Source organism: Pteropus vampyrus, unplaced genomic scaffold (assembly GCF_000151845.1).
Source record: "Pteropus vampyrus isolate Shadow unplaced genomic scaffold, Pvam_2.0 Scaffold180, whole genome shotgun sequence".
Lineage (NCBI taxonomy): Eukaryota > Metazoa > Chordata > Mammalia > Chiroptera > Pteropodidae > Pteropus > Pteropus vampyrus.
The window spans coordinates 380088-395811 of NW_011888961.1; the positions used below are offsets into that span (position 1 = coordinate 380088).

Genomic DNA, 15724 nt, shown 5'->3' on the forward strand with positions numbered 1-15724 from the left:
ATGGTCTCTAAGTAGGATTTGTATTAAACTATGTATCATATCTTGTCAATACCGAGTATCATGAGAGCTAAAACTACATGTTAAATTCATAAGTTTCCCCTCAAATCAGAGGATCCAAAGGCTACATTTTATATCATTAGTACAGCTGAAGTATCAATCTACAAAGTGATTATTCTAAGAGATCAATGTCATAAAGTATTGAGGTCTTTTATGTGAAAATGAAGGGTTTTGTAAAACAATGTATGAAAAAATATATTAAAACTAGAACATATAATATACTTCTTTTTCTTTCTTTCCTTCCTTCCTTCCTTCCTTCCTTCCTTTCTTCCTATTATTTATGCCTACAGCACCTGGTCTTTCTCAGTGATCTCCCATCCAAGTACTAACCAGGCCCGACCCTGCTTAGCTTCTGAGATCAGACATTGGGCTTGTTCAGGGTGGCATGGCCTTAGACCATGGACTGTGTGGCTCCACTGGGACATGAACGCAGGACCTTCTGCATGAAAAGCAGACATGCTAACCACTACACTATGGAACCACGTCCTTAGACAATGTTTAATTGTACAGCTTAGGAGTATTTCTCCAAGCATGATTTCCAGACTATCTTGATGCTCAACTAAATGCATGGTCTTGGCCTCCCAACCTACTGATCTGGGATCTTCAGGGTGGTGCCTATTAATTTGCATTCCAACATGCTTCCCGGATGATTTTTATTCATACTGAAGTTTAAGAACAGAGCGTATCGGACAGAAAGTTAGGAAGCAAACTGTAGGCAAAGAAAATTTGCAGAATTAGGATATCTCCTAGAAACAGAAGGTATAAAAATGGTGATTTGCTAACTTAAATAGTGGAAATAAGTACAATTCCTTCGATAGTTCTTATTGAATTATCTTTTAATATGTTTTCAAGACTTCTAACTTTTACTTGTTCTTTGAAAAGACAGTGTGCTGTGACTTAGTGTGATTGTCATTTGGGTTCAGAAACTATTTTAATTCTACATGTGTGGCTTGAAGACTATGACTAATCATAATAGATAATATATACTACCTGCCAGAACTCTATGCTAAGGCCTTACGGGTATGATTTTCATTTCATTCTTCAAAGAACGCCATAACATAGCATTCTGGGAGATATCCTAATTTTGCAAATTTTATTTTATAGATCAGGAAATAGAAAGATTAAGTAATGTGCTCAAGGCCAGTGAGTGCCAGAGCTCTGAGTCTTTCATAACTTTCTCAGCTCTAAGTGCCATAGCAGAGAACCCAGCATGATAGTGTAGATATACTTAATGCCACTAAACTATATGGTTTAAAATGATTAAAATGGTAAATTCTATGTTATGTATATTTTACCACAATAAAAATATGAGATGGCCTGGTCATAAGTGTGACTGCAGACCCTGAGTGCTGCTGGAGAGTGCTTGAGAATCCTAGAAATTTGAATCCTGTATGAGTTGCAAGAATGAATGGAAAACACAAAGAAGACTCTATGGTACGTGCTTTTCATCATCATCTGGGAAAAGGAGAGCACGTGTCATCCTCTGTAGGGACAGACAAGGGATGGGCCTTTCTAAACTGTGAAGGGCCCATTTTATGAGGTTATCCTAAAGTGTCAGCATCTGCAGCTGCGTCTTTCTCTGAGACTTTTCTCTGAAACCCCTCTCATTTTTTCAGCTTCTAAATAACTTTTCTTTCCTTCCAAGTGACAGTGCTACGCTGTGATTTTATTTTAGGGAAAACTCAAAAAAAACAAAATACATGTGAACTGGCGACCGGGGCGGGCGGTCCTGAGAAAGGGCTGATTGTGGCTGGGCCGGGACTGTGGTTTGCCTGTCATGTGGTCAGCTAACTCGATTTGGGCTGCTCTGCAGCCAGCAGCACTCAAAAAGTTAATTCATCATCTGTTCCAAAAGGAAACTGTGGACATCTGAGTTGAATAATAAGAGAACTTTAAAATGGGAAATGAGACTTTCATTCACAGCTTGCTCCCTTTAGTAAGAGCTTCTGAAAATGCAAGATTTGGGGACAGCTGGATAGGAAAGAAACAGAGCAAATACATTGCTTTTTAAAAATACTACCTTCTTGGAATAAAGAGTAAATCAAGCAAATAGTTATCAGTCTATAAATAAATATTTGTGAGTACCTGTTACATTTTAAATATCTCTGTTCTTAAGAAGATTTCTATTACATTGAGAAGATAAGTGGACAGATAAATATACATGTATTTATAGATGGGGCTATACAAGATACTGCATACATTCAAAATAAGCCAAGCTCTATAGGTTTTCCAAGAGGAAGAAGTCACTGTGGACCAAGATGGTAAAGGAAGGCTTTACATAGGAGGTCAAAGTTTGAATTAGACCTTGAAAGATGTTCAATGTTCAGATAGGGAAAAGGGAATAAGGATAGCATTTGAGGCAGAAGGGAAAGCATGTACAAAGGCCCAGAAAGAGTTAAATACTGGGTATCTTTGTACCACCACGGATCAACCAGTCTGGGTAGAGGTGAGGATTAATAAAGCACACCTGATGAAGACCAGACCACCGCTCCCAATTCTCCTCTTCATCCCTGTATCAGAATACACCCAATGCACGTGGTCAGGTGACTGTGCAGTGCCTCCACTAGAATGGGCAGAACTTATTTCCCTGCCCCACTTGTGATATGCGTGGGCCAACAGAATGTGTGTAGAAGGGTCAGTGCATCAGTTCTGAGCAGAAGATTTGAGATGCTGTGTCGTTTCTTCTCATTCTCCTGTACTCTCGCCATCGCCATGAGAATGTGTCACAGGTGGCTATTGGCCTGAGAACAATAAAAGCCATGTAGATCTACCTGAATTCGACTCACATTCCAGAGCCAAGGACAGATGATCTGCAGACCCAGGAGAGATGAAATGTCTGTTGCTGTAAGCCACTGGGATTCTGAGGTTGTTTTTATGCATCAAACCCTACTACATACGTCCACACTGGCTGATGAAAGGATCTAGGACACTGAAACCAAGGGCAGACTTTCCTTTAAAATAGTAGTCCACACTGGGAACCATAAATGTGATTACTGTATACTTTTCTTCCAGATAGGCCTGGTCCTGGGTGGTGAAAGATAAACCTTGGTGAGAGAGGGAGGCTGGGAAGGAATGGAGGAACAAAGCCATGAGGTTATTTTCTCCCACAGTGGCTGTCTACACCTGAGAGGAAGAATGAAGTTGTGTTTCTTTCACTGCTCTTCACTCGAGCAGCCAACTGGTAAACCACAACTACCACCAAATTTCAGTTAAGAAACAGAACAAACGATGGAATGAAAATTGCCTAAAATATCAATAGTGATTACTCTTGAAGTATGGGATCATGGGTGATTTAAATATTCTCTCTTACATTTTTTAACTTTTTAAAAACAATCAATTAATATAAGCAGAAATAAATGAAATATAGTTTTAAAAAATACAAAAGATCAATGAAACCAAGAGCTGGTTCTTTGAAAAGATAAACAAAGTTGAAAAAACCTTTAACCAGACTCATCAAGAAAAAAAGAGAGGACCAAAATAAATAAAATCAGAAACAAAAGAGGAGGAGTGACAACTGAACCCTCAGAAACATAAAGGATTATAAGAAAATACTACGAGCAATTATATGCCAACAAATTGTACAATCTGGAAGAAATGGATAAGTTCCTAGAAACATACAATATTCCAAGACTAAATCAAGAAGAAACAGAAAATCTGGACAGATTGATTACTACTAATGAAGTTGAATCAAAAACTCCCGACGAACAAAAGTCCTGGACTAGATGGCTTCACAGGTGAATTTTACTGAACGTTCAAAGAAGAATTAACACCTATCCTTCTCAAACTATTCCAAAAAATTTAAGAGGAGGGAAGCCTCCCAAGCTTATTTTACGAGGCCACCATTACCCTGATTCTGAAACCACACAAAGACATTACCAAAAAAGAAAATTATAGGCCAATATCTCCAATGAACACAGATGCAAAAATACTCAACAAAATATTAGCAAACTGAATTCAGTAATACATTAAAAAGATCATACACCATAGTCAAGTGGGATTTATTTCTGGGATGTAAGGTTGGTTCAATATCCACATATCAATTAACACAATATCTCTCATAAACAAAATGAAGGATAAAAATCATGCGATCTTATCAACAGATGCAGAAAAAGTGTTTGACAAAATCCAGCATCCATTTATGATAAAAACTTCCAGCAAAGTGGGAACAGAGGAAAACTGCCTCAACATAATAAAGCCATATATGACAAACCCACAGCTAACGTCATACTCAATGCGAAAAAACTAAATGTGTTTTCCTTGAGATCAAGAACAAGACAAGGAACCCACTTTCACCACTTCTATTCAACATAGTATTGGAAGTCCTAGTCCAGCAACCAGACAAGGAAAATAAATAAAGGGCATCCAAATTGTAAAAGAAGTAAAACTGTCATTATTTGCAGGTGACATAATACTATATACAGAGAACCCTAAGGATTCCACCAAAAACCTATTAGAACTAATAAATGAATTTAGTAAAGTATCAAGACATAAAATTAATATACAGAAATCAGTTACATTTTTATGCACAAATAATGAACTGTCAAAAAGCGAAATTAAGAAAACAATCTCATTTACGATTGCATGAAAAATACCTAGAAATAACTAACCCAGGAGGTAAAAGACCTGTACTCGGAAAATTATAAGACACTGAAGAAGATACAAATAAATGAAAGCATATACCGTCCTCATGGATAGGAAGAATTAACACTGTTAAAATGTCCATACTACCCAAAACAATCTATAGATTCAATGCAATCCTTATCAAAATACCAATGGCATTTTTCTCAGAACTAGAACAAATAATCCTAAAATTTATACGGAACCACAAAAGCCCTCAAATAGCCACAGCAATCTTGAGAAAGAAGAACAAAGTTGGCGGCGATATCATGCTTATATCAAACTATACTACAAGGTTACAGTAATCAAAACAGAATGGTACTGGCATAAAAACAGACACAGATCAATGGAACAGAACAGAGAGCCCAGAAATAAACCCATGCCTATAAAATCAATTAATCTATGACAAAGGAGGCTAGAATATACAATGGCGGTAAAGGCAGTCTATTCAATAAATGGTGTTGGGAAAACTGAACGGATACATGGGAAAAAAAAAATGAAACATGACCATCATTCAAGAATAAACTCAAAATTGAGTAAAGACTTAAATATAAAGACCCCAAACCATAAAACTCTTAGAAGGCAGTAAACTCTCTGACATTGCTCTTAGTAATATTTTTTCCCAATATATCCCCTCAGGCAATGGAAAGAAAAAAATAATAAATGGGACTATATCAAATTTAAAAGTTTTTGTACAACAAGGGAAACAATCGACAAAACAAAAAGACAACCTACTGAATGGGAGAAGATATTCACCAATGATACATCTGATAAGGGGATAACATCCAAAATTTATAAAGAACTCATACAGCCTAACACCAAAACAAACAAACGATCCAATTAAAAAGTGGTCAGAGGACCTGAATAGATGTTTCTCCAAAGAGGACATACAGAGGGCCAATAGACATAAAAAGATGCTCAATGTCAATAATCATCAGAGAAATGCAAATGAAAACCACAATGAGATATCTCCTCACACCTGATAGAATGGCTATCATCAATAAATCAACAAACAACAAATGGTGGAGAAGATGTGGAGAAAAGAGAACCCTCATGCACTGTTGGCAGGACTGCAAATTGGTGCAACCACTATGGAAAACAATATGGAGGGTCCTTAAAAAACTAAAAATAGAAGTACCTACGACCCAGCAATTCCATTTGGATCCAAAGAAATCCAAAACACTAATTCAAAAAGATATATGTATCCCTACATTCACTGTGGAGCTATTTACAATAGCCAAGATATGGAAGCATCCTAAGTGCCTTTCGATACACAATTGGATGAAGAAAAGATGGTACATATATATACAATGGAATATTACTTGGCTATAGAAAAAGATGAAATCTTACCATTTGCAATGACATGGATGGACCTAAAGGGTATTATGCTAAGTGAAATAAGTCAGACAGAGGAATATAAATGTCACATGATTTCACTTACATGTCGACTCTAACGAACAAAATAAATGAACAAAGAAAACAGAAACAGACTCATAGATACAGAACACAAAATTGTCAGATGGGAGGGGTATTAGGGAATTGGATGAAAAAGGAGAAGGGATTAAGAAGCACAAATTAGTAGTTAAAAAATAGTTATGAGAATATCAAGTATAGTATAGGGAATATAGTCAATAATATTGTAGTAACTATGTATGGTACCAGTCGGATACTAGACTCATTGGGGGCGGGGATCACTTTGTAAATTATATAAATGTCTAATCGCTACACTGTACACCTGAAACTAATATAATATTAAATGTCAACTATAATTGAAAAAAACTATAAATTGATATTATTTTCGAAGTCAGAAAAATAAAACCTTTTATTAAAAAAATAAAAAAGCAACCCAGTAAGCTGGCAACCTTATGTTAATTGATTTTACCAATATCTTCTCTGAAAAATAGATTCTCAAGCTCCTAGCAAGAAGAACGGCTAATATTAACACTGACAGGTGTGTGTCTCCCTCTGCGGACATAGTCCTCAGCCCTTAGCAATTTCTTTTGGTTCCAGGCAGCGTCATCGGTCTTTGCACTATACTTAGTAGGGCTACATGTCAGCATAACTGGGAAAACAAAATCCATTGGGTCACAGTCATGGCTGACATCCACGTGAACACCTGGCACGAATCTGGGGGGAACAGACCACCTATGACTGTGATCGGCCTGGAAGAAGAACCTTCCCAGTAACAACCAGACTGAGCACCTAGGCTGCTTCTCGAATAAGGCTGCTTTTACTACGATGGTGAAGTTCTACTGCCCCAACCCACTTTCTCCAGAAGAGGCAATACCGCCTGGGCAAGAGGGTTCCTCTTCTGACTCTCACACAGCCACTCCCTTCCTCACTGTGAACCTAAAACTGCTCTAAAAAAGAAAATTTAAAGAAGCTTACTCATGTGCTTCTATAGTAGATGCTGATGGTAATGACATTGCCATGGAATGGTAGATTTCATCGGATGGCTTTTTAAAACGTTGAAAGGTATCATGCTGCACATTGCATTATTTGCATTTACTTAAACTTTTGTTAAAAAACCGAGGATGTCAACATACAAATGTGTGAGGTGGTACATAGTTTTTCGAAGTTCTTTTAGGGGTTTGCAAGCACAGAAGTTCGATGTCCATTCACAGACGCAGCCACCATTTGAAGTTGGCCATAAGGGGCTGTGTGGGAAGAGGCGAGTGAACACAGGCAGGAAGGCTGCCGAGAGGGAGAGGAAGGACACAGTCTGTCGAGGGACAGAGTGATACAGAGAGACAGAGGCCTGAGGGAGGGCTGGGACCAAGACGCTCCTGGCCGTGGTCCCCACAATGTTCTATTTTTAGCACAAGCCCCTGAAAGCCCCAGACATGTGTCCCATCCTTCACTCCTCTGTATCCTTTCAATAACCATGCTGAAAAATTCTAGTTAGAGCAGTTTCTGTTGTCACGACCAAGCGATCCCCAATGACAGATGATGGCAGTATCTATGCACTCAGATTTCAGCATTGGCTTTAAAGAACCACAAATCACCTAAGATCTCCACCAAGATTCGTAGTTAGGCTCACACATGGTTCTTGCCTCTTGGGAGTGAAGCTAAAACAGCGACTATCCCAAAGAGCTGACAAGTCTCTTAAATTGAACAGGGCACAATAACAACCAGTAGGGGAACTCATTGCTTTGTATTTCTTTATTTAAAAACGAGATGATCTGTTATTACCTCCCAAAGTATAGACCAGTGGAATTCCTTTGTAATTAGGAATCTCTGGGTCCAAAACTTTGCAGAATCTGGTTTCTCTCCATACATATTTATTATAGATAACTTTATTAGAGATGACTGCTGAATTTCAGGTGAGGTCAAACCACTCAACTTTTACACATCACAATGTAGCAAGTGGTTTCAGGCCGGATTTGATCCTTTGAGGTGGGAAGTGCAGGGGTACCACCACTGTGCAAATGAAGAAGCTGAATTTAAACATCGGAAAGCATGCCAAGGCCACATAGTCAGCAGGTGACACTTGAGACTGGTGAGTAACATCACTTTTGCAGTCATCAGTGGAAATGGGTGCCTTGTATTTATGCCTGCATAAGCACACCACTGATGTCCCCAAATCTTCACCAACTCTTGTTTCCGATATTTGAGCTGAAAGCCTCTCTTTGCATTAATTTTACTACCTTCCTCCCTAGACTTATCCCAGAGATAAATCATTTGTAGAAGACATTTTATTAAAGATTCAGTATTGGGATCTTAAACATGAAATTTTGCATAGTTTTGTATAGTTGAGTAATTTTCCAGAAGAACTGATATTCTGGGCCAGATAAACTCTCTCTCAGTCAAGATGAAAATGCTATTCCATCTTTTGTATATCATGGGTAGGCCAAGAACCGACTGACCTTGAAGTCTTGAATGCAGATTCCAAGGAGAAAGACAGAATCTGAACTTTCAAGCCCTCTAGGGATCTACATGTGCAGACCTATGAGAATACCCACCTTGTTTCCTCAGGGCACAGAGATGTCATTTGCCATGCAGAACAATGTGACTGTCAGACAGCACATTGTTCTCCAGGAATGGTGGCCTGGGCCAGGCCTTTGCATGCACTTCTATACAGAGAGAGGAATAATAAATTTGGGCTTCTTCTGATCTGGGCCTCCTGGGATCAGTTTCTTTTCATCGTGGGAAACTGAGGCAGTTTAGTAACTTCTGAGTCAACCAATTCCATTCGTGGCATTGTCCTCACAGCTTCTACTCATTTTATCTTGTCTGAGGACTTCTACAGTCACTAAGTCTACCAATTTCATTCTGGGTTTCCCACAGTCTGGGAAGGTTCTGAGTAGAACGGTCAATGAAATTGCTCTTATTTTACACATGGCCTAAGAGTTGAGTTTGTGTTTCTTTGAAAGGAATATATTTGTGATATTTTATGAGATAATGAATGATGCGGTTAGCACACAGGTGACATTAAAAACGTCTTCCACACTCTACATGGTTTAAGAATATACAAGTTATCTTACCTGGGGATTTTTAAATACAGCATATTTTTCCTCTTTCTTCAAAAATATCATTTTATTTTCTGTGTCTCTTGTCCAGTCTGATAAGACTTCAACAACATTTTCGTGGTCTTCAAAAAACCTTTCTGATGAAACAAGAAAAAGCATTCTTTCAGACCCAATACATCAAGGTTTCCAGCAGAGAGATAAGTTAATACTAAGTTAAGCACAATGCCTCATACTTCTCACTGGTTTTTAGAAATTCTTAAGTCTTACACGATCTCACATTGTAACATGCCTGTTATATTCATTCTTCAATGTCAGGTCTTCAACTTAGTTCCATAAAAAAAAAAAAAAAAAGGCAGATGAACCTACAATATAGTGATAACAGTAAGCCATTGGACTTTTTTCCATATTTGCATTTTTGACTATAGCTAGTTCCAGGTGGAGGTAAACATCCTATCTGTAAAGAGGACAATAAGGCAATAATTGTTTTAAACACCTTCGAATGAAATTGTCAGCTATTCAACAAGTACTCTAAAACGTCATTCCTTAAACTCTAAAAACAATATATGAATAGTGGAACCAAACCTAAACATAAAGGAAGGCTTTCATTTTTCTGTTTGACTCAGAGAGTTGAAGAAAACTTAAAGAGGTTATTTCAGTATAGGCCATTTCCTCCAGAAAAAAATTTCACTGAAATCTTCCAAAACAGACAATTCTACATACCACCAAGCTCTTCTTGAAGACAATCATTCTGTGAGTGACATTAAGAATGAGAAATAACAAAGTATTTCTTTAATTGCTTTTTTTCCTTTTTTTTTTTTTTTTACTCCAGCAATTTCTATCAAGTGTCCTTTGCTCTTTGGGGCCAAACCTCTTCAACTAGACAAACTGTCAGACATGAGGCAAGTAGGATGGAGAAATGGGAAATGGACAGTGATATGAGCCAGAGTTACAGTATAGTTTTAAAAAGCGAGCTCCAAAGGACATTAGCTGACAGATACCCAGATCCTCCCACAACCTGCTCAACTAGCTAAATGCACACTAAGAAATATAATCCTGTCACTCTCTTTCCCTTAGAAACCATTCCAGAAGTGGTAATAATAATGCTTACATCGTCCAAGGTCTGGCCACCTGTTATAATGTGAATCTCTCCCCTACAAAGAAATGAAGAGGCAAGAACTGAATCTGACAGAAGGGAAGTAAGGTATGGGAAGTCTTGATAGTCTTGAACCAAACTCTTCTTAATAACAGACCAAAACCCATAAAAAAGCAAACCCACAGGTTTTTGAACTCCAGCCTATAGCTGGGGATGGGACTTACCAATCTGTAGCTCTGGGTATGTTTCATAAAGACACCAGTCTACACTGCAGTCACAATGGGTTTTCTCGAAAAGGTTGTCTAGCACGTCTCGGGCCAATTGCCGCTCATCCACCATCAGTGACTTCGTGCTGTTATCATTCATGTGCACCTTGACAACCAGCTGAGGATAAAGTCACAGAGCAGCCACTAAATTTCAGAAACCGAAGAAGGCCACCAAGATTAAGGTTTCAACATTATTGCTTCAGTGTTGCTATGGCTTCTGCGAATTTGAGTAAGGATATGTCCCACCAACTAACTCCATATGAACTCACTCACGTGCTGAGCACTTGTTTAAGGTGTTAGGAATATAGAAGTGGAGAAGCCATTTCACAAAAATAGAAAAACATACACTAAACAAAGTCTTTGCTCAGGCCTCAGAGACTCTGCACTCTGGTGAGGGAGAAGGAAGACAAACAGAACCAAAGAAGTGCTGACTTCCTGTTTTCCTGACATCTTTCTGTTACTCATTCGGGTTCATTCTGGAGCCCAGAAGCACTTCTTGACTGAAAGCCAAGCCTGCATCTGTATAATAAATTCTTCTCTTTTGCTTGGATGGAGTTGGGTCTCATTTCATGCAACCCAAGAGTTCTAAGACCAGGTAAGACCAAGTTGGTTAGTCCACAATTCTTTGAAGGTCAGGAGTACACAGAGACATGGTGTCACTGAGGGGTCTTACTGAGAGGAAGGTTGTGTCACAGCAGAACACGTTTGCGATTAGTGGTGGATCCAGCAAAATGACTGTAGACTGAGAAACAAGCTATTAAGGAGGCCTGCAGGCAATTGACTTTTCGCTCTATTTGTACAAATTCTACTGGACAGAGTTCACGGTCAAATTGGTAGTTATCTCATTCCAAATCTGAAGGGTTTAGGGAAAGTGACATTTACTCATCTTCGATAAGGACATAGGATTTCACTGGCTTTTCCCAGACAACGTGTCAAAGCTATTAAACCTCTGATCTGCAAGATAGATCACAATTCTGGTGCAATATAACAGAATTAATTCATGAAGTAAGGCAGCTAGGATTTGGGTTTTCTTCAATGTGTATGTATTTACAGCACATTTTAACTTACGGTAGTTTGCTATTTATGAGTGCTATAGGTTACACTAGTGCTATACATCTGCTCTTCAAAGGGAACAGTGGAAATGTGTCCATGAGGTCCTAAGTTATTACACACTGATCTTACCTAAATAAGAGGGGATTTGTCTAATTAGAGTCAATCAAGTTAGATCTATCTTTGAACAAAATGGGGGGAGGAGGTGCCACCTTTCTCCTTCCAGACCATCACTGCCCCACCTCCAGCTTGTGGTGCCCCAAACTATTACACACAGAGCCAGCAGAGAAATCCTAGAAACAACATCGCCAACCAGAACCAACATCATCAAACAGAACCACCTGATACTCTTGCTTAAATTTCTATTTTAACTTGAAAAGAGAAGTGTGTAACAACTAAAAAGAAGTTCTGCCTATCCTGTTTGCCCAGAGTTGGGCCCGGTAACTCACAAATAAATCTTGACATTATTTAAATAGTGATCAGATTGACTGGAGAGAGAGGACATACAAGTGGTAACAGTTCTTCCTCCCCAAAAGTCTGGGTCAGGTTCTGAACAGCTGGGAAACTGCCCCTCCTGTCCCGTTTCCCCATAATCTGATCTAGAAAACATTCTGTAGTTAACAGAGTGAAGGTTCAGTTCCTGTGGATTGTTATGCAGAGTTGCCGATAGCAACCAACGGTGTGTGTGGGTGGTGATAAAAATCTGGGTGAGCAGCAGGCAAGGACCACAAGTTCAAGCTTAATGTGGTGCTCCTCTACCCAGTCAAAGTGTAGAAATGGGGCAGTAAAAGTGCATTTCCTCCTCCTGGGACCAGTGAAATTCAGCCTTGTCTGAAAAACACTTTTTTCCCCTCGAAAACCAGTAGCCTAGAAACTTCTAGTTGGAGAGTTGTTATTTTTTCATATGTTTGTCTTTCGATGTATTTAAAATGATAGGCCCAAGCATCTGAGTGTCAACGATGCATTCATCTCACCTGAGAAATGAGGCATGGAGGGCTGCATGGGAAAACAGAAATTCCTCAAATAGCGGTCTTTACTATGATTTAGTTTCTGTAGAAGGTACACCCGTTGCTGTCTGCTAAGAACCAGTGCTATGAAGTAGCTACACGTCCTAAGAAACTCTGCCAACGTTAGTACTTAATCTTCCTGATGGAAAAATTAAAGATGTTTGACCACATTTCATCCTTGCTCAGGAATTCTTGAGAAAATAAAACACGTTGATGCCTTCTTTTGTTTTTATACATAGAGGAAAAAAAACTAGACCACATAATTTGACAACGATGAAAGGGTTTTTGTTTTGTTTTGCTTTTTGGCTGAAATAGCAAACTAAATTTAATCCACATGTGGTTATGAATGTCCACAATTATAAAACTTAGGCAATAAAAAAAAAAAAACTAGAGAAGGCTGGTGACTTTTAGCAAGAAGAAATCATATTTACGATTCTTCACAGCTTCCATCACATTTGCAAGCTGAAGAGTATCTCCATCAACACATAACACCGCTAAATGAGTCATGTGATTTAGCAAACTAAGTATTTTTTACATTCATGCTATGTGATATAGGATAGAATGATTCAAGAATGAAGAAACTTCCCCATCATGGTAAAGATTTTATAGTTTTTAGGATGTCTTGTTCTTTTGCAAGCTGTTAAATATAAGAATATCCTAGCCTCAAATCATTTACAGTATTTTCTTCTTCTACAATCAAATTTACAAATGAAATGGTTCTCCTTTGTCACAGTGCTTTGAAACTAACGAACACACAAACAAACAAAATTAACAAGTGAATCTGGTTGTGTTTCTACTTCCGAAAGCTTTGTCTCGCCAGATGTGTACATTTATAATCCAAAATGATGTCAACAAACCACAGAGCACTGGAGGGCAAGGCACTTCAGACAGACTTGATTTCTCTCTTTGAAAAGCACATCGTAGATTCTGTGTGAATATATCTCTCAGTAACCCAATTAGTTACTTCACTGATGTATGAATATGTCACAATTATTGTCTTAAAGTTCTGTGCCACACACAGGCTTTTGTTTTAAGAAATACATTTGGAGCATCCGAAATCAGAACAGATATACAAACTGGCTTCATTTTCCTTTCCCACTGATGGGAGCGGCTTTTCTTTGTCACATCTTTGTTGAATGAAGGCAGGTTTTGCTTTGTGTTTACTGCTACAATTCACCTCGACTAAATCATGGCCACGTCGTCTCCTTTTCTGAGATATAGGAGGAAACAGCTGCTCTTCCTTGTTCTCTTAACCTCTAGTTCTACCTTTTTATCTAAGAATCAACTTCTCTTTCATTTCCTCTCTGAAAAAATATCCATTGTGGGCTTCATTTTATAAACAACCAGTGGCTTGCTTGGGCACTATCACCCCTTCTTGCTTTATTTTCTTTGAAGCTCTTTTCTCCCCCAACTAGAATTTAACTGCCCATGAGCAGGGACTTCGTCCGACTGGTTCACCTCTTTATCTCCCTAGCATCTGTTCTAAGATGGAGATGCGTCAGTGAGGAAAACACAAAATCCCTGGAGGAATTTCTATAGGTGTGTGGAGGGGATGTAGGCAGTACATGTGATAAATGTGAAAGGTAGATAGTGTGTTGGAAGGTGATAGGCGCTGAGGAGGAAAAAAGGAAGCTGGGAAGGGCAGAGTATTGGGGGTGCATGGATGTCACGTCAGATGGGGAGGGCCTCCCTGGGCAGGTGACTGAAAGGACCTAAAGGAGGGACAGAGAAGACACACTGGAATCTGGGGGAGAGCTTTCCAGGCAGAGGGACCGCAAAGAGCAAAGGTCCCAAGGCGAGGGTGTGCCCACAGCATTTGAGGACCAGGTAGTAGAAGAGGTCGAGTGAGGGAGAGAGCGGTGGAGATGGGCAGCCGGATCGTAGAGGAATTTAGGATTGTGTGAGGATTTGGGCTTTACTGTGTGAGACAGATGCCACTGGAGGCTTCTGAGCCGGGAAGGGACAAGAAGAGAGGATGGAAACTGAAGCACACAAGGACAGGCTGGCCTCAGAAACGTGACGACGGGAAACACTGTGGGTCCTGTGTCACAGGTGAAGGCAGGCAGGCAGGTAAGTGTGTTGGGAGCTTGTGGCGCCTTTCCGTTGATATCTTCTACTTTTTCAGGGCACAAGCAGCGACTTCCCTCATTAGATGAGGGAATGTGGATGAGGAGATTGGTATTAGCGGTTTTAAAAGAGAGGACAAGGTAGAAGCAGTTTTCCAGATTAGTGGGAGAGAGATGGGACCGGAGAGGCTCAGGCAGCACAGGAGAGCTGGACTGACCCAGGGCTTCACAGAGTGGGTGCAAGGGGAAGAAGGGCCAGGCAGCCGAGGATGCAAACGGCCACGATTGATCACGGAGTTTGATCACATACAGAGAACAGCAAAGAATGATGGAGAAGAAGTTCGCGTGTGTTCAGAATGAATGGAACCAGAATGCTCCGGAAAGACACACAGATGAACCTTGAAAGTCTGGGTCCAGGGGCAGTCAAGGAATGTTTGTTGAATATTAATCAACATGTATTGAACATCTTCATCCAAGGGGCCGTGGACATAAAGTCTAAAGCCCTGTATGGAAAGAACGGTTCACCCAACTATCTGTGTCTCAGAGATGGTATACGCTTCAGAAGTTGAAATAAGACAAAACCTGTTTCATCTTTTCCTTATTTACCACTTAACGACTAGTAACACTTAACTATAATCAGGTATATGCTTCCACTAAAGTTAAATGCGAGTGTTTCTGTTATAACACAGTGTATGTGTTCTTGAAAAACCTATGCTCTATGAAAAATGCACAATAAAATTACAGGCTTATTGGGAAAGCAGGTTAAGGGACAATAACTCAAACCTAACTGACTTTGAAACCAGAGCACTAGCTAAATAACATTTGGGACTTTGGAGGATAACTTGGACATCCAGGGCAGGCGGCAGGGCTGAAGCCTGCCTCAGGGGATATCAAAAATGCACAAAAGCAATCACAGAAATGCTGGGATGCAGGCGAGGCCAGTAGAAGCTGAGCTCTGACCCAGTAAAGGTGGGCCCAGAAGGTGATGCCACCTGCTAATAACTAATTGCTGAGCAGAACCAGAGAGGGCATCTTGGGTGGGAGGGAGCCCTGGATATAGAGACTTGAACTCTTCTACATTTATACTAATATAGGTCCC

General features: G+C 39.6%; 1 protein-coding gene and 1 non-coding gene across 2 annotated transcripts in view; both read right to left on the bottom strand.

Moving 5' to 3' along the window:
- The window catches only part of APBB1IP (amyloid beta precursor protein binding family B member 1 interacting protein), a 99241-nt gene that overhangs the window by 35064 nt on the left and 48453 nt on the right, over positions 1-15724 (bottom strand). Inside the window, exons 7-8 of the mRNA XM_023537172.1 lie at positions 10461-10620; positions 9159-9280 (exon numbers count right to left, since the gene is read on the bottom strand). Of these exons, the coding sequence (XP_023392940.1) occupies positions 9159-9280; positions 10461-10620 (282 nt within the window). The remainder of the gene's footprint in view (positions 1-9158; positions 9281-10460; positions 10621-15724) is intronic.
- On the bottom strand, positions 466-538 carry TRNAE-UUC. Its single transcript has one exon. It is a non-coding gene; the product is annotated as a tRNA-Glu (tRNA).